Here is a 20,175-nt window from a genome sequence, read left to right on the forward strand (position 1 = left end):
TAAACCAGCTTTTAATATTATACATTACCTAGCAGAGCTGTAAGCTATAAATATGAGAAACTTTTATTTTTAAATGGATTTACTTCAAAGAATAATTGTAAATCCTTGTAAAATGGGGGGAGGAAGAGGAGAGCACATTTCCAAATCAATAATATCTCCATGTAGAACTAAGTATTTGTAAAGACTTTGAGTGTGTCTTACCTGAATATTTTCTAAAAGCTGAAAGTGTATGAAATTGCATGTTAGCTTTGCAACAATATGCAAGACAGAGTTCTGTATACTGCAGAGTATAATGTGAAGTTTATACCCACAAATACACACATTAACCAAGAAAATTTGCCAAGCTGATAAAATATTTCTGCTTTGGTGCCTTGTTTTATTCTAGAGATCCAGTAAGACCTTCCTGTTCTGTCAGGGTGTTGGCCTATTCAGCTTCTTGGATAGCTGTTTCCATACTTCAGAGACCACTTCAGATGTACAAGAACCATCCTGGAGATGATATATAAGAGATTTCAGGATACCTTATTACATTTTGTCTCTGATTCTCAGTCAGAAATGCAAAAGAGAAGGAAGATTCTCGTAGATTGCTCATTGAAACATCTAAGACGCTTGCAGTGGTGTAATGCTGCATTAGCAGACTCCAGCATGCATTCACTACTAAGACCTGTCTTTTGAGTAAGGAGTACTCACAGAAAAGAAAGATTACTTGTTATCCAAGCAGCTTCCTAAGTACAAATTCAGTCCTGATTTGTGGAAGATCTTGTTTTCCTTTACAATGGCTGAGAAAAGAAAGCCACACGGAAATGGTTTGGCAGAACTGAAGTCTGACAGACAAGAGGAGTGATATTTAAACCCAGAATTATTCCAGCTGAGAGCTCGGTCTGACGACCCCTGGAGGGATCTGTTCACATCAAGTCAAATTGCAAAACTGAGGCAGACTATTCTTTACTACGAAATGAGACTAAAAGTTATTTAGACAGATATTCTGGTTCACAGACTAACTAGTTCACTTTTTGTTTCATTCTCAGTCTTCTAGTAGCCATCATTTGGGCATTGCACTACCCACCACCAGGCAGTGACTCATATTTGGCAGTAATTAGGATGTCATTCATCCTGTACATACATTTTACAACATCCCTCCGTGCTTCCTGAAGCCATGAGAAGATACTAATTTTTATATTGATTTCCGTAAGAAAAGACAATTGCTTTCATAGTGCTTAGTGTTTATTTTTAGTATTTCATGTACTAAGTCGTACAAGTCTTGTTAATGTATTGCTTGTATTTTCACTTCTTTTGCACTTGCTTCAGTGATTTGGTTAGAGCTGCTTTTGAGGTGTGTGACAATGGCAGGGGGGGTCTCTTCTGGAAGCACTACAAATACACTGAGAGAAAATACATTTCTGAATGTTAGAATTCTTGAATTTTTATACCAGTTCATGAATATTGATCTTTCTTCCAAATAACTTTGTAATGCCATAAACCAAAGGTAGTTTGAAACCTTTGGTGTGGGGTGTGAAGGCGATAAGATTTTCATGAAGAACAGTTTGGGAATGAGCTCTGAGGCCTTGGTGCTTGACAAACCCTGGGGCAATGAGTTGGGGTGCTGAAGGCCAGGGAAGGTCGAAAAACAAGCCTTGGGGAATGGGCCAGGATGTAGTTGTGGTGGGAGTCTCAGCTGATGATGTGGGGGTTGTGAGAGGGTCTGCAGCACTGTGATGGGACTGTTTACCTGGAGAGTTTTACAGGGGCCAGTGAGATTGAACGTTGCATGCTTGTGCAGGTTGGAAAAGTACCAAACAAGGGGATAAAAAGGGCTTGATTGTAATAAAGTTAGATTTGAGTCTCCTCATCGACTTGAATCTGTGTCATGAAACACCACACTTCGGGGCACATTCTTAACAATGAATAGGTAACATTTGAGGACTGTAGAAAATTACTATATTTTGTGTGAATGTTCACACAGTCCACATTATCTGTTCATGAATAGCTGAATCCAGGCATCAAGTTGGCAGTGCCATAAGGAATCATATCTGCTTCAGCAAATTTAATTTGGGACTGCTTAGGTTACTGTTACTGGTACTTCTGATGAGAGATGAGCCGTGCCTGCCAGTCCTGTTAGCTCTGCCTCAGTGTTGTCACATCTTAAGAATGGTTGGTTCTGCACAGATCCTACTAAGAGTTCCTGCACCATGCTTTCTATGCACATACAGTCCAGATTTTCCTATCAGACAAGACTTTGCCACCCTCCCTCTCTGAAGCTTCTTGACTCAGCCCCAACACTCACAGGCAGTAGAGAAATGACCATGTGGTCAACTCTTTAATTCATATTTATTTCCAGCCAGGTAAGAATCATCTGTTACATCGTACTTTTGCACAGTTAGACTCTGAACATCCATTTTTAATTTCACAGGTAACGAAAAAGGCCGTAAAATTCTAATATCAGAAGCTGTAAATGTGTATGTATGCTCATAAAAGATCTCTTGCATACTTCTAAACATACTGAAAGAATATTTGCAGAGTCATTTTCTCACTGTTACTTTTTGTTTTCCATAGCCCACCAGTCAGGATCATCACTATCAGAAAGAAATGAGCCCACTTTCTCACTCCAGCTCATGGTAAGATTCCATTTATAGCCTGGGCAGTAAGGATTCAGTTAGGGTGTCCTGAATATTAAGTGTGACATTCTTTGATTTAATCTTAAATCACTTTAAGAGGGCTCTACTATTGCTCATTTCAGTCATTGTCTGCATTATGTCTGTGTTGTCCTGGAATGCAGAACTGAATTCTGCATGTTTTGGATGTACCACTGTGTATTTAATGTAACTGTAACTGACACAAGCTTTGCTCCTACAACTGCTTTGATGCATGATTCAGCAAATCTTCCTCATCTGACATACATACACTCTTATAATCTCTTTCTTTCTCCCTCACTCCCTCTCTGCTTTGAAGGCTTAGAAATAATTCTGCACATGACTGTAGGTGTCAGGGAATCCATTTGTTACAGAAGATTTTAATGTTACTTATTTAGAGAGGGTTTTTTAATAGATAGCCCAGTCAGGAGAGGGTGTTACAGCACTGTGGGATAGTTCAAATTGATCCTGTGTACAGCGTATTTTAGCTGTCAGGTTTTTAGCTTGTTCTGTTTTGTTTGGAATCAGCAAGAAAATACCTGTGACTTTAATATGAGGTAAAATGAAAACCAGGGGAGAGGGTGGCTAGGGAGAAATAATCAGATTGAGATAAGAAAAATTAATTGTCCACTTCCAGGTGAAACCCTGGCATCACTAACAGCCTGAACAAGAGGTGTACTTATTTTTAAAAGTAGAACAGTTTCATTTGGTGGTGGTAATGTTGATTTTGCTTGTCCAGGTTTTAAATGGACAATATATATGTGTGTTGGGAGGGATGGTAGCAGATGACATTTCCGATACTTCTTTAGCTTTTATCAATGGTATGAAGTGTTTTCTGACAGCACACTGCCAGTTAGTTGTGCGGAATAATACGTGTTTTTCCTCACACAGATGTTTTCAGTCGCTTATTTCCCTTGCCATCCATGTTTTTCTGGATTTTAAATGTTCTTGTTAGGTTTTATGAAGTGAACACTATGAAACTTGCCATGCAAGTTCATCCAGATACATCAGTTACTGCAACGTGCAGCCATAGGCTTCCTAGTACACACAACATATTACTTGAGTTAAAGTATAATTCTGGATTCCCACCCCCTTGCACATGTAAATCTAAGTGTTTATGTTGGTCTAGAAAACCTCTTTGCCTTGGGTGTTGGTTATAAAAGGAACTGTCTCTGTCCTTAAGAGCTGTTACAGTGGATGAAGTGAATGGAGACACAACTATAGTCCTCAGACTAAGGTATCAGGTACCTCGAGGCTGACACTTTGGACTCTGATTCCAGAATCAGTTTCATAATTCTGATGGCATTAGAATTGCCTGTATTTTAGTCCAAGCTATGTCGTTTGTCTATTTCTGCCCATATATTGGTTGAGTCAAGTTTTGCTAAGTTATTTTTATGCATGTGCTGAAGCAGTTTGGTAGTCAGTGCATTTTATGTACGGAAAACCAGAATAAATACCATCATCTGTAGAAATAAAGCTTTCCATCATGTCAAGTTAACATGATCAACCATGAAAACCCGGATTTCCATGTAATGAAATTTAAAAGAGAATGGTATAAATTATAACTTAGTTCTCATGCTGTTTGAGTCCAGCACACACGGTAGACTTCAATTTCTCTAGAAATCGTTTGTGAGAAATGCAAGTATTCGTAAAATACCTGACTTGCAAGTGCCTCATAAATTCAGTAGCCTTTGTGAACTGCCAGAAAAGCATTATTGGGCTGTAAATACAGAAGATGACAAAATTATGAGGTCAGTTTGCATCATGATATAAAAACTGGAGATGATGTGACTTGAATATCATTATTCACGTCATTACCTTTCATTTATAATGGAAAACTCTGTAATGTTTTTCACAGGGGGTGTGTACCTAAGCAACAGGGAGATAATTAATTTTACTGATAATTTATAAGTTGGCTCCTAAACTGTTTTCAAAGCCAATTTTAACAAGTCATGTATGAGCAAGTGGAAAATGTCTGAATCTTTGTAAGCTTACTACAATAGTGTAGAACAACACACATAATATTTCAAAAATGTATATATCCCATGTAGATGAGTGGCTATAAATGCCATGGAATTAAGACAATTACTTGCTTATGTGCACTTACTGAAACAACAAATAGTTTGTTGTAAGGAGTGATACAGAATTTGACAGGTCTAAAGTAACTTCAAAAAGTGTGGTATTCTGGGAAATGAAAAGAGAACAGTGTGGAAGCTATTGTCCAGTAAATGTAGCTTCTGTCCATAATAAGATAAAAGAACAAGCCAGGAAAGAAAGCACCTGTGAAGATAATAGAAATTCAGTCAATAAAAAGACCCAGCTAGACTCATTTTCCATTGGTTCTGCTGAGGAACGATCATAAATCTGCCAAGAATACTGCTACTGCAATACGAATCATCTCCACATCATGCTGCTTTGCAAGGTGTAGAACCAGTTAATGAAAGGAGGCAGACTGACTGTGGAGGCTACAGAGCCAGATGAGCAAGATGATGTGTAGCGTTTCAAGCCTTAGCTATGTACTTCCCACTGACTGATGTGCTGTATGGTCCTAGCTGAACTTCAGAGTTGCTCTCTTCTCTCCAAATAGTAAGCTGTTGTCTGTGTTACTTCTTCTTCCAGTGCAGGAACTGGAAATTGTGAATACCTGCTTAGCAAGCATTTGTCCTCCTAAATAATTGTGTATCATAGAAGGTTTGGAAGCTTCTTCAAAAGAAATGTTAAAAGAAAGTCAGTATGCTAGAGGAATTTCAGCTATACTGAACTGCAAAATGTTGAGCTGCTCTCTGAAAAAGATCACTCAAGCCTAATCTCATGAATGGATTTTCTCAACTTCCACAGATGCTTTCAAAAAAATGTATTTCTGATAAAAGCTGATTTTTCTGTCTTTGAGGATTTTTTTTAATACATAGAAACCTGTCTGTGTAATCATTGCCTCACAAGATCCTCTCTTTGCATCCTACTTAACTCTTCTCAAGCTACCAAGTAAAATGTATTCCTCTGAAGTTCTATCAACTGTTCCCCAGTAACTACACAAGTAAAACACAAATATTTCAGCATTTCATTGGCCATCCTTTCACAATAAGTTTATTTAACTGAAGTAATATTGTACAAAATGTGCACGGCCAAATTTTCAGAATTTTTTCCCAGACCTTTAACTCTGTTGTGGGCACAGAGCTGCGTGGAAGTGTGATACAATTCAGGATGTCATTTTACCTAGATTTGTTTTATCTATTAAAAGTGCCACCACTGTGCTGTGGTTTAAGTCCTTTGTAGCTCTACAGTTGTGCATGTAATATAAAATTCCTTCTATCTATAATTGGCTGATACAGGCCTGCAGTCTTCGACAGCTTGTTGATAGTCACTGTCCTCACTTCACATGGGCTTAGTACAGGCTGACTAAAGCAAGCTGCTTATCATTGTAACCTACATGTGTTACACTGGACTGATCAGGATGTCATCATTCTTCTTTCCTCTACAATCAAAGGAAAAACCCAACCCCAAAATAAAACAAACCTCAAAAAAAGCTAGTATTTTCTTTCATTTTTTTTTTTTTAAGGGCTCTCTTCAGTTATGATAAATGTTAGATATTTGAGATTTATCATCACTAAAGAAAGGTTTCACTGATGTAGAGATGAAATCTTTGAGGAGGACAGTAACTATAAACTTTTCAGAAAAAGCTGTTTTATCTTCACAAGAAAAGAGCAGTGCCCATATCCTTAATTACTACTTTATCAAACAATGAGATTTTCCTTTCTATTATAATATATGCATGCACCGTAGTTCAGATAATGTATCATGAAATGATAAATATGTTCCTTTAATTCTTTTCAAACTTTATTACTGTTAAACTTCTGGTATATAAGTTATATATATCAAACACCCCTTTCTATGCATCTGACTATTCCATTGATTTTTAGGAAGTAACTTATTTCTTTAACTTTGTTTAAGAATTTCTGCCAGAGAAGTCTTGTTTTAGAACCTAGTGTTGCCATGAATAGTGCTATTACCATGGAACCTTAAATTTGGATAATATATCAATGATTTCAGCACAAATCCACTGCAAACCCGCAAGTATTAAAAATATGTTCAGCTTTGATACCACCATACTCTCATTCATCCCCAATGAAAACTAGACATTCTAATAGCCGCCGCGTGTGGTGTTAACTGTTAAGAGATTTGGTAAAATTAAACTCCCCTATGAAATGGTGCAGTTAGGAGAAGGATGGGAGCGATAACGTTTATTTTCACTGCAGCAGAACTTCTCCAGCATTCATGCTGTGAAATTCAGACACAAAAGGTCTTTGTTTCCTGTATTTCCAAGCAAAGGAGTAAATAGCAGAATAACTTACAAGTTAAACACATTTGAAGATTAAGTTTTGCAAACAAAGAAACATAGTTATTTTTATGATTCATTACAAGATCAAAGTCATACAGTTCCATTACTTCTGCAAAACAGAAAGTATTCCATTATGAATTATTATAAAATTACACAACTGTTGTCAAAATAAGTGAACAAGAGCAATGTATCACACAATGTACTTTGGTTTTTCATTGTATTTGTTCAATTACTTATCCACAAAATAGGTGCAATAGGTCTCCCAAGTCGTTAATCTGAATTAGTGAAGTTCTGCTGCATTTGTCAGGTTGTAATATGCATGAAAAGAGAACATGACAAAAGAAGCAAATGGCACAGGAAACATCTTGTTGGGAGGTTAATTTTTTTTAATCCCGATGGTGAAAAGCTTAGCTGCAGGCAGGTTGCTGAGAACCAAGTGGCTAACATATAAAAGCATGTTAAAATAACCCCAAATCTCTTTCCCTTGTATGGGAATCTGAGCACATGGAAACAGGGCAGCATATATGCTATGGGTTTGAATATAAAATGTGGCAAATGCTTTTGAACATTTTGCTGTTGCATCTATGTTAATGTAAGGTAGTTTATCTCCTTTTCTTTTTGCAGCTTCAAGACTTACTGAGATTTGCTTTTTATTGGTTCCACTCTTTTTCTCTGTGTTCCTGGGCCATTCAGAGTTGAATAATAAAAGGATTTTAGATTCAGTAAGGCTCAGATGACTTTACAATTGGTAGAGACATATGTACTGGCAGGACCTGAAATTTTATTTCAAAGTTATTTCAAATAATATTATTGCATTTTTGTACATAACACAAAGACTTCTTACTATTAATAGCCTACATAAGTCCTTGCTTCACTACTGAAACTATTACTGAAGGGTTTATTTCTATGGAAATATTCCTATTAAAAAAAAACAACACTCCCATTATGCATAGATGATTAATATATTACAAAGCAGAATCCAAACAGGTGTGTATAGGTAATCTGATGAAGTTAGCGAAGTTACATATATGCACGAAACTCAGCAGATATGTAAGTAACTGAAAATTCAGATCTGCTGATCTAGAGGAGCCTAACAAGTTATGCATGCTCCAAAAAAGATGTAGCAGGGAATAGGAGAGGGGTCTCACAGAACTAGGTGAATTTTTATTAATCTATCTGAGTTAGCTTCTGATAACCTTAAAAAGATATAATTAAAAATCCAAACAAGTGAGAAAAATAGATCTTAATCTTAACTGAATTGATTATGTAGGCTGTACTGAACCATACTTTTGATGTGAGCTGTCACTTTGCATTCAGTGGATCATGGTAAGGTATTACTTACTCACTTTGAGCATCTGCAGCAGAATTTGCTTCATGTGGGGTTAAATGTTACTAATACAGCAGAAGTATGTGCTGAGATTTTAAGTTGATAGCTGCGTGAGATGTCAAGAATTAGTCCTTTTTTCCTTAAAATATTTTTATGCTCTGATTCATACATTGGCGTTCTCTGGCCCTCTGCAGTGGTGGTCAAATTATCCATTGTAAAACATAATTCAGCAAGTGTGTTTCTCTTATTGTCACTCAGGCACAAGCCAGTTGTGTTCATAAAGATTTACTAAGTAGTTTATGCAGTTAAAATCATCAGTTTTGTTCTTTATTGATTGTATTCTTCAGATGTTTAACAGTTTGTCAATTCAGTGTGTTCTTAATGATACAAAACTGCTGTTGTTTTTTCATTCCCTAATGTGATATAATGTAGCCCTTGCCCTGCTTTTTTAAAGTATACTGACAGCCTGACTGAATAACTTGAATGTTCCTTTTAATTCCTGTTTAGATTGTTGGGTAAAACCATAGTAAAACTTTGATACATTCTAATTTTGTTTATAAGATGGATTAAATGATCCCATTGTTTTAAGTAACACAAATTAAATCTGATCCCAAAGGAATGTATTAGTATGCTATCTCAATTCAGAGCAATGTTACATATCTTTATACTGAACGATTTGCCATTTTCTCAGTCCAGCCAGCAGGATAGACTAAAGCACAAAAATATCCGTAAAATATCAAAAAATCAAGGGTGTTTGTTAAGATTTAAATCAAACCCCTCTGATTCTTTGGATTTCTGTTGATGTCAATACTTTAGATACATTGTCATTGAGAAGTGCTACTTAATCAGGCATCACTAATTTTCTCAACAGATCTTACTGATGAATGCTGTTTTCTGCAAAATTTATCATACTGTTATAAGACTGAAAATATTGTTCGTAAGTCCACAAGATTCTTTTGCTTTCCATCACATGTGGCTTTTTAATGTATGTCCACTGTTTAACCAGGTGATCATTATGTGCCAAGACTATATAGTATTTTTAATTCTGTTTTGGCATACAGAAGAGCTTTCAGAATAATGAAGAGTTTTAGTGTAAGCTATTCTAAGGCTTCATACAATGGGGCTCACAATGTCATACTTGGGCATTGCACATTGTTATCAGGAAAGCTGTCACTAGTTTATTGCCCATTGATTATGTTGATTATAACTGGAGGCTTTGATAGGGTGACCGCTCTCCATCATCTTTACCAAGTCTTGGGAAACGGGAGAGGTGCCTGAGGACTGGAGGAAAGCAAATGTCACTCCTGTCTTCAAAAAGGGCAAGAAGGAGGACCCGGGTAACTATAGACCGGTTAGCCTCACCTCCATCCCTGGGAAAGTGATGGAACACCTTATCCTTGGTGCCATCTTAAGGCATATCAAGGATAAGAGGGTTATGAGGGGCAGTCAACATGGCTTCACCAAGGGGAAGTCATGCTTGACCAATCTCGTAGCCTTTTATGAGGAAATAACACGGTGGATGGATGATGGCAGAGCGGTGGATGTGGTCTACCTTGACTTCAGCAAAGCGTTTGACACAGTCTCCCACAGCATCCTCGCGGCTAAATTGAGGAAGTGTGGTCTGGATGATCGGGTAGTGAGGTGGACTGTGAACTGGCTGAAGGAGAGAAGCCAGAGAGTTGTAGTCTATGGGGCGGAGTCTAGTTGGAGGCCTGTATCTAGTGGAGTGCCTCAAGGGTCGGTACTGGGACCAGTATTATTTAATATATTCATCAACGATTTAGATGAGGGTATTGAGTGTACTATCAGCAAGTTTGCTGATGACACTAAGCTGGGAGGGGTGGCCGACACGCCAGAAGGCTGTGCTGCCATCCAGAGGGACCTGGACAGGCTGGAGAGCTGGGCGGGGAATAACTTGATGAAATATAACAAGGGAAAGTGTAGAGTCCTGCATCTGGGCAGGAACAACCCCAGGTTCCAGTATAGACTGGGGAACGACCTGTTAGAGAGCAGTGTAGGGGAGAGGGACCTGGGGGTCCTGGTGGACGACAGGGTGACCATGAGCCGACACTGTGCCCTTGTGGCCAAGAAGGCCAATGGCATCCTGGGTTGTATTAGAAGGGGGGTGGTTAGTAGGTCGAGAGAGGTCCTCCTTCCCCTCTACTCTGCCCTGGTGAGACCTCATCTGGAATATTGTGTCCAGTTCTGGGCCCCTCAGTTTAAGAAGGACAGGGACCTGCTGGAGAGAGTCCAGCGCAGGGCAACTAAGATGATTAAGGGAGTGGAGCATCTCCCTTATGAGGAAAGACTGAGGGAGCTGGGTCTCTATAGTTTGGAGAAGAGGAGACTGAGGGGTGACCTTATTAGTGTATATAAATATATAAAGGGGGAGTGTCACGAGGATGGAGCCAGGCTCTTCTCAGTGGCAAACAATGAAAGGACAAGGGGTAATGGGTACAAATTGGAACACAAGAGGTTCCACTTAAACCTGAGAAGAAACTTCTTCTCAGTGAGGGTGACGGAACACTGGAACAGGCTGCCCAGGGAGGTTGTGGAATCTCCTTCTTTGGAGACATTCAAAACCCGCCTGGACACGTTCCTGTGTAACCTTATCTAGATGTTCCTGCTCCGGCAGGGGGATTGGACTAGATGATCTTTTGAGGTCCCTTCCAATCTCTAACATACTGTGATACTGTGATAGCTTAAAGGAAGGGAGTGACTTTGATGAGTCAGAATGTGTGATAAGCTTTGCTGGTTTAAGGAGATAAACAGCTTCTTCAAGAAGTTCTCAGAAGCAATATTCTATATTCAGTCAGTATAAAACTGCCATAAATGGGAACTCAGGCCACAGTTCACAGAACACTGCCTGTTGTCTCCATGCTGGGCTCTACTTTTAGGCAAGGTCTGCTAGATTACACCATCTATCAGAATTATCAATGTAAGCCCGCTTCTCAGAAGTTTATCAAATTCCAGTGTTCACTGCGTACTGCAGTGTGGCCGAGAATATTTCAGCACACATGAGATTATGTTTTGTTCTGGGGGTTTTTATCTCAAGATTTTAGGAGAAGTTGATTGAGACATTGGTATCCAACTTGTGGGAGTAATAATCTAGTTTTAATATAAATTATGTAATATGTTTCCATCTTAAAAGTAATGCTAAGTCAACAATGAATCCCTAATACTGTAAGTCAACAATGAATCCCTAATACTGTAGTGTTTTGATTGCTTGTCTTAGTGGGAGGGGTTTGAATAGCAAAGCTATTAGATTTTCTTGGACATTGAGAGAAAAAAAACATGAACTGGATCTAGACTGTCTCATAGATAATACTAAACTAAAAGCTGTAGTTAATTTGGAAGAAAGGGTAGCTTGGGAAGCACAGATTAATGCTAGCAGTTCTTCCTTACCTTCTCTAAAATTGCCTCAGTTTCTCCAAGATATTGCCTTTGCTGATGTAATGTTTCAGTGCAATTGTAGAGAATCAGGTAAGTGATAATGCTTCGTGCTCTCTGACCACATGCTATGAGCTTGGTCAGATTCTAGTGTTAGGTTTATGTTTGCTGATTCTGAGGCAGCACAAACCACACATGCCAGTGGAAGAAATGGAAAATATATTCTACCGTGCCACTGGATGTCAAAGCATGGATTTAACTGTTATTCCTAAAAACTTTGGAAGCTTTGGTGTGAACAAAGAGTCTTTGGCCGTATTCCGGGAATGCAGGTATGGTGAGAAGTGCCACAGAGAGCTAATAATGCGATGTCTAGACAAGCATATTGCTGTGTGGAGTAGTTGTACCAGTTCTCAGGTGGTAGCTGAACAGCAGAAGAGAAGGATTGGTTGTGAAGTTGACCATATATGTGAAAAGAATATGGCGGTGTAAAAAAATCTTGTATGTTTTTTTTTGATTATTGAAATGATAGAAAATTCTCTTTCTTTAAATCTGCTGTACTACTTGCTGTATTTCTACACCAGCAGTTCTGTTTCCTGAGGCAGAAAATTACCTTTTTCCATTTTGACTGCAAACAGACTGGTGGTTGTCCCCCTGTTCACTCCAGATTATGCCTGTATGCCAACAGGAGATAATATGAAATCAATAACAAGTCCAGAAGTAGCAGAAAAACTAACATAAAAGTTGGCATATTTTAGCAATCATAACACATGATTGAGCCTTGCCAGATTCCTTTGTCAGAAGCAAATCTTACATGAGATCATCAAGGCTTTTCCGAAAGGAGAAGTACGTTACCTGTTTAGCGGGTGTAGGACAGTTGAGTTGAGACAATTACAGTCCACCAATGTAAAGAAACCTGTCAAGCTTTGGAACAACTCATCCCTTCTAGAAGAAGCCATGGATGTTGAAGTTACCTCAACAGCTGTGGCTAATCTCCTTTGCCTCCAGCTTCACATGTATAATATATTTGTATCAGCTGTTGGAACAGCCATGGCCAGATGTAAGTCAAAGCAGCCCCAATTTGAGTTTAATTTACTCTGTAGAGCTTCACTGTTCCCATCAGCATGAAGCAACATAAAGGAATTTAAAGAGCCCTTTTCCTTTCCATTCTGCTTGTCTTGAAGTAGGTTGATCAAAATAGAAGGACCTGGCTTGATCAAAATGAGATGACTTATTGAGGTCCCTTGAATTCTATGTTTAAGTGTTAGCTTGCAAGTATTTAGTCTACTTAATGGTTATATGAAAGCCTGAATGTGTTATAGCTCTTTACTGCTGATGAGGAGAGATGGGAACTTAAGGAAACATCAGCTATGTACAGTGTACAGAGATTGGTTTCATGTATGAAAAGAATTACAAGATGTGGTATGAGTTACTTCAGTGAAAAAATCTTCAGTTGCAGTAATAATAACAGTAAAAACTGTTCTGTTTTCCTTTGAGCTGTAGCAAACAGACTATCATAAAACAGTGTGTGTGAAATGAACATTGAACTTTGCATGAATGTGTGATAATGTGAAAATCATTTTTAAAAGCTATCACAAAATAGTGTTGAGGAGAGACATAAATTGCCTATTAAACTGAATAGGTGAAGAAGGCCCATACTCCCTCATCTATGATGAAGATCCCATAAAGTTTTTTTCTCTACAGAATCAAAATATATGTGTGACAGCTGAGATGAATCCTCTATATGGCCTTGTCAGTAGCTAAAATCATCTTATGCTTGATAACAACGTTTTTATTTAGAACATATAATATTTTATAACAATAAGATGTTATAAGCACTTTATAATGTAGTTACCTAGCAAAGCTTTTTTTCCAGTATCGAGAATACTGTCAGCAGTAACATCCTGACTCAATCCAGTGTTTCCTTCTGAAAAGCACTAGCAAACTGGTAATATGTTATTCTGAGCTCTGACCACTAATTCCATGCCTTTACTGAAAACTTTTCAAGTTAAATTAAACTGGAAAGATTAAATTATTTAATACAAATTGGCTGTCCCACAGTTCATGACCACTGAGCTCGTAGCACACTGCTGGTGGCATCCATTTCAAATCCAAGGTCTACTCTAAGTCACCAACCATCCAGACTGTGAGTGATCTACCACCAGCCATGTCACTGTGGTACAGAGGTCTCCAACCAGTGCCAAGTCAGTGGTAACCAAAGACATCTCTTTATGATTGTCTGTAAGTCTTTTTCCTTAGAGAGGTTAAGGGTTTTTAATCAAATTGGCCCCATCAGTCTCTAGTCAAGACCAGGTTGTTCATCCCGAATCTTTATTCCTCAGGAAAAATACTCTCATGAGTCCTAGAGTCTTTCACAGTATAGCTCTGTGGATTAAGGATCACACCTCATGTACACTTTTTGCTGAGAGAGCAGTACCAGCTAAGAGTGGCTAAAGAAGGAAGGAAACCTTAACATTTATAGTATTAACTGTAAAGCTTATTTTTATAATAATAAAATCCAGATTGATGTTGTTCCGTCACACTCAACAACCTGCACTTACCTTTGAAAGGGTTTTTTTAAATAATAGGAACACAAAGTGTGCTTTATGGATGATATTTTGATTTGTATTTTTCAGGGACTGGATGGGCGCGTTCAGTCCCCCCATTATTCCTAGAAGCCAACAGCTGGAAAAGCACACTAGATCTTCAACAAATCAGAGTACTCCAGGTAGGAATTTATGAAGACAATGAAAAGGTCCTGGGTAGAAAGACATTTTGAAATGCTGTTTCTGTAGTGCTGGTGCTGCCTTTTCATAGTTTTCTATACTGCGGCATTTTGGTTCCAAGTTATTTTTACTATTTTTAGCTCAAGCTGGTAGAGTTTTCCATGCAGTATTATTTCTTTTGATAAAAGAGCAGCTTACGCAGATGAAGTTTCCTAATGTTCTGACTTGATACAGATTAACTCAAAAAATACATCTTTATTGTTTAAGTAATTTATGCTAGTGGGGATGGCAAACCTATGGAACAAAGAATGCAAAGACTACACATTCTTGTTCAGAAGCACAATTACGCTTATGTAAGTGATATTTCTCTTACAAAGAAAAATTTCAGTTTTAGCTTTAAATGAAATCTCAACATGATTTCCTGTGTAAAGACTCTTGTCATCACCTAAAATGTTACAGGTTTTTGTTTATTTGCTTAGTAAATGGCAAAGAACTCAGCTGAAACTGGAAAGTCAACAACAGTAGAATAAAACAAATACCTTGTTTTTTTTCAAATGCCCTTTTTTCTTATCAGTTGTCTTAAGAAACAGGGTAGATATCTACATTTTTCTTCAACTCTGGAGAATTCAGTGTGACCTCTCATAAATCTGACCTGTGTATTTCGGCTGCCCGAAGGATGATGCCTGAATGACTTACTATCTAAAACAAATTATGTCCCTCAAATGGGGGATGTTTTCATAGATGTATATTTATAATTGCTTATGACAGCAAAATAGAATTTCGGGAAACTTGGGAATTTGTTGCATTTCTTCTGTTATTCACACTAGAATTTCCACAGTGTTTTGTGAATTGTTCCTAAACTCATTTTCCTTTATGCTGAAGTACATCATGTGTCCATGACTGCACATTTGGAGAACAGAAAATCTCTATATGCCATAGCTTTTTATGGTGACTTTTTGGTTTTGTTGTGTCCTGTGGTATGTCTCTACCAGTTAGTTTTCCTTAATCACTTCAGCTGAGGTTAGTTATTTGTGTGATGAAAGAACAGTTTTGTTACTGACAATCAAGTACCAAATCTGATCAGCAAGCTGAATGATCAAATTCATTCCATAAAAATCTGCTTCCCTACTCGTTATTTTCTTAAAAATGCCACATTAGAAAATGAATTATTTCTCATCTTGGACAGTGACTCAATGGTTACAAGGTTATTGTGTGTGTGTGCGTGCAGTTTTCCAGTATTCCAGTTAGCACAGGGTAACAAAACCGTATTAGCAGAACTGAAAATCTGCAGTGATTATAATGTATTCAAGATACTAACTTTAGCTAAAATTGTCCTTAAAGAAAACCAGGTAGTATAGCATTAGTGTATTTATGAAGATTTTTTAATTCTTATATTTAGAAAAAAATCTTTAAGTTGATGCATATCTTTGGGGAAGAAAGGGGATTAATTTCTAAGAAAGCATTATCCTCTGTTGTTCCTTTCTTAACATTTGCAGCAGCATTAGTTAAATAGGGAGACATAATGAGAAGTACTTTTCTGTTCAACAGGTTTCACAAGACAATCGAGGAAAATTTAGACTCATAAATATGATTAATTTCCATAGATTTTTCCCTTCTTGAGCATTGCTAGTTCTGATTTATAGACAATTTCATCTTGACATAACAAATAAGAAAGTTTCCCCAGCGGGTGACGAAGGCAGAGTCATGAATCCTAGGAACCCCAGGAACCACAGCACTGAAGAGTCTTTCTTGGACTACAGCTGTTGACCACAGTCATGTGGTAACCCTGCAGCACATAATTACAGTATAGATTTGAGCACTGCAGTTCCATGCTCAAGGATCATATCTGAAAAAATACTAGCAGTGTTCTTTCCAGCACCCTTTCTGCTGACAGCCGATCCAGTGCAGTTGCCTTATGTCAGGGTCAGAATATGATCCATGTGTCTTAAAGTGAGATTTGCTTCAAGCCATTTTCTAGTATTAAAACCTACAATACAGGGAAAATATATTTTCATGAAAATGGAAACTATTTATTGTAGTTCTCCAGATTGTGGTGACTGTGGAACCAGTGTTAACAGAATCCAAACAACAACAGTTTATTTGTGCATTTATTTCAGAGTTCAGAAAAAGCTGCTGCATGCCTTCTCCATTCTTTGTTATGCTGGTTTAAACATTCTGAGCAAAAGCCTTTCTCCATAAAAACAATAGCTCCCTTGATTTCAGTAGGGCAGCATTCCTTTAATACGATAGGTATTCAGAGGTATTAACTATCTTCAGTCTTTCAGCTCTGAACTAAAAAATACACATCCCTCTATATTGTGTATCTCAGGCTTGAGGTTTCATTTAGAATCAAGTTATTTGCTAGCCTAAAATACTGTTTAATTTCGTAGTGATTTATTTACAAAAGCTTTGATTTTGCTTTCACCATGATATTCAAGTTAAACTACCAAGGGGTTTTTTTTATGTAATCCTGAGCAGCTCAAACAGCTCTGGAAATGTTACTTGAAAGGGGCTCGTTTATCAGGGAATTTGTCCATAGACACTTCATTCCCACATAAGGTCAAGTTGTACACAATGCACCATCTGAAGTAGAAGGATGCCTTCTAACACAACCAGTACACATTAGCTGAGTCATGTAGAAAAATGTCATTTAATTTAATTACTGCATCTTTTTAGGAAGTAAAACTGAAGTAAAGTTTTTTATGTGTTTTTAATCTGTTCAAAACTGAATACTCTATACTGCCGTTGGAAATCTGTTGCAACATCTAGAATTGCTTTAAAATGTGTTTGAGGATGTTGTGAGGTACTAAAAGACAGAAGCATATCTATAAAACCAGTACATACGTAGAAAACTAAGTTCTTCTTCACGGAAAAATACATGCAGGGAATTACTGCTATAAAGGTATAAATCCAGCCAGTCCTGGATGCAGTCTAATTCTGATCTGATGTGAATTTGAGGTATAAAGGGAAAGAGATATACCTCAATGAGTGTGCAGAAAACTATTCTTGTATCAAACCAGGGAGCAGTTCCCAGGTAAAGAGGGAAGGAGATTTAAGCTTAGAGAAGAAAAGAAAACTTTGAAGAGAAGTATAGACAGGGAAAAGCAAAGTAATAAATGGAAAAATTAATTGGAAATCACATGTTTTTCAAGTGAAAACGTAAGGCTGTGTGAGGGAATGGGGCATTGAATACCGTAATTTGCTGATGTGCTATGATCTGAAGTGTAGAAAAAGACATTCAGTTCTATGTCTTCTTTCTGCACTGCGTAATTTTTCCCAAGAGCTGTCCAAACAAAATATCTCAGTTAAGCTCATTTAGCTCACCAGGACTGATGAAGTACTCACAGCAGGGAGGGCAACAACTTAACTTTACCTTTGGTTACAGTAAAAGACAGTTTCTTTCTGATAGTGTTTGTTAATGCCACTGAGGAAACAAAAATGACATGTATTCCAAAAGGCTAAAGCGTACACTGTCTGTCCTCATTAATGCACCAGCATACTTTCTGGCCTCTAGATAATGTAACCTGTGTATTGTGGCATGATCCTGGCTGTAAATAGATTCTGAGCATTGTGAAACTGCTGCTGTTAGCACAACAGGCTGTGACTTATTATGGAGTGTCAGGGCATACAAAGAACATTCAGTTTGTATTAGCAATCTAAGAATGAGATGGACATGTATGATGAAATTCAAGATACAGATTGTGTTCACTGTGAATTATTTCCTATCAAAAAGCTGTAGGTCATACAATCTAGATTTAGCTTATTTGAAAGACAGGCTTAGAAAAGGAACTACAATATAGAAAGCATCTGTAATAGCTGTCTGTATGGCTTTATCAGTATATTTTAGTTACCTGAAAACATTCTTGCCTTTTACATAATTCTGAAAACCCTAGGTTTAGATTTTTTTATTGTCTAGAATAATCTTATTTCCTCTCCAATACTGAAAGCTCTTTTGTACAGGTTTACCTATACTGGACATTTAGGTGACATATTGATTACCAGACATTCACATTCTTTAAGTCTTACAGGCCTTAAGTACACACTGACTGTCTTTGTTCATTCTGAACCATTATTGTTTAAGAAAGTCATTGAGAAAAATAGCATTTAGGAATCCTTTGGTCCACCATCAGTAAAAGTACTTCTGGGCAACTGCTCCATTTGGAAAGTCTGGTTGTTAAGCAATCTCTGACTGACATTATTTCACCTCAACTGAATACAAGTCTTCAGAAATACAATAAAAACGTGAGTTGCTGCTATCTTGAAGGTAACAATTCAGGAGTCAAAAGATCATACACTTCAAAGAAGAATTCTGTCACATCTGACAGAATGGTATTTCCATGTTAATGTCTAAGCGACTAAGAGTGATTTATTCTTTCTCCTTCCGCTTGACACAGGTGACCTCAGTGACCTCAGTACTGAAGAAGATAAGGAAATGTTGACTCTTCTGTATGATCCATGTCTGAACTGTTACTTTGATCCGAATTCTGGGAAATACTATGAATTGGCATAGTTGGATTGTGAGACGATATAAATTTATATTTGGAGTATTATTCAATGCTTCGTACAGTGTGACTGAGCTGCATAAGTTATCATGAAACTTAAAATTTGAGTTAACTGATAGTTTTACAAACAGATTAATATATTTTGTAAACAGCATATTATTTTTATAGTTCTCTGTTAAGTTGTAATGCAGTGGAACTTTACATAATATGAAAGTTCCTTGTGACTGTGACATTTGTTAGTCCAATTTATTTGCAGTATTCAGAGGTTCTGTATCAAACAAGCTAAGTTGAATAAAGGTTTGTGATGTTATGGTTTTACTCAAACAAAATGTTTTCATTGCTTGTTTACTGTGTATTTTTAATTGGTTGTCTGCTATCTTATTCCTTGTCCAGTAAGATACAGTGTTCAAAGACCTCCATTTCATAAGCTGTCCCTTTAGTCATCAGAGAAAGCAGTATTTTCCTCATCTTCAAGGAGTTGTTTACTGTTGCATGTTAGAGTAATGGGATGATGGTAAAGCTGCCGTGTGTGCAGTGTGGTGCATTTTAAACTGCATGGACCATTTATAAATGGAGACCAAAAGCCAGGTAAATATGCAGGCTCTGGGAGAACCAGCTACTGTCTACTTTACTGATGTAATTTAACACAGGACTGAAGAGCAGGAAGAATGATTGGCTAAACACTCAAAAACTGGAGCCTTATTTCATGTAAGGCAAGGTGCATATATAATTCATATGGGAAGCTGTGCTCAGAGTGCAGCTGTTACATGTTTGCATTAGTTTTTACATTATACCTTCCAATGAAATACTGTGATTAACCTGTCTGCATTGGGTTTCAGTGCAGTTTTCAACGAGGGTCCTAAAGTTCCAACTTAGAACTTTCAGTTGCCTGCATCACTGTGCAGCTAGTTTCTGTGGCACATGGGGAGGTTTAGTTTGCATAGTAGGAAAAAATAATTCACTAAAAGAATTATCAAGCATTGGAACAGGCTGCCGGGGGAAGTGGTAGTGTCACCATCACTGGGGGAATTTAAAAGATGTGTAGATGCAGCACTTAGGGATACGGTTTTTAGTGGCAGAATTGGCAGTGCCAAGTTAACAGTTGGACTTGATGATCTTATAGGTCTTTTCCAACCTAAATGATTCTATCATTCTATAAAATATCCCTGTTGACCTTGGAGAAGGACCACAGATATAAACCAGACCATACATAGCCTTTGAAAGTGAAATTAATCTATGAAATTAATAAAATACTGTGCATAGAGAC

The 20,175-nt window shown here is 37.6% G+C and overlaps 1 protein-coding gene and 1 long non-coding RNA gene across 8 annotated transcripts in view; one reads left to right on the top strand and one right to left on the bottom strand.

Annotated features, from left to right (window-relative positions):
* The window catches only part of CFAP20DC (CFAP20 domain containing), a 66,465-nt gene extending 46,736 nt beyond the window's left edge, over positions 1 to 19,729 (top strand). For 6 of the 7 annotated variants that reach the window (XM_061354232.1, XM_061354234.1, XM_061354237.1 and 3 more), the window contains 2 exons: positions 2,554 to 2,615; positions 14,317 to 15,181. In XM_061354232.1, coding sequence (XP_061210216.1) covers positions 2,554 to 2,615; positions 14,317 to 14,422 — 168 coding nt within the window. In that variant the 3' untranslated portion in view covers positions 14,423 to 15,181. Of the gene's footprint in view, positions 1 to 2,553; positions 2,616 to 14,316; positions 15,182 to 18,800 lie in introns of those variants that run through there. The other variant, XM_061354238.1, reaches the window with a different exon arrangement.
* LOC133212621 (uncharacterized) lies at positions 801 to 18,933 on the bottom strand. The gene is made up of 3 exons (XR_009725549.1): positions 18,823 to 18,933; positions 1,938 to 2,634; positions 801 to 1,322 (listed from the first exon to the last, which is right to left on the bottom strand). It is a non-coding gene; the product is annotated as an uncharacterized LOC133212621 (long non-coding RNA).
* Positions 19,730 to 20,175: the final 446 nt, after the last annotated feature.

Source organism: Neopsephotus bourkii, unplaced genomic scaffold (assembly GCF_033783945.1).
Source record: "Neopsephotus bourkii isolate Nb327-2 ecotype Australia unplaced genomic scaffold, CSIRO-AGI_Nbou_v1 NB_719, whole genome shotgun sequence".
Classification (NCBI taxonomy): domain Eukaryota; kingdom Metazoa; phylum Chordata; class Aves; order Psittaciformes; family Psittacidae; genus Neopsephotus; species Neopsephotus bourkii.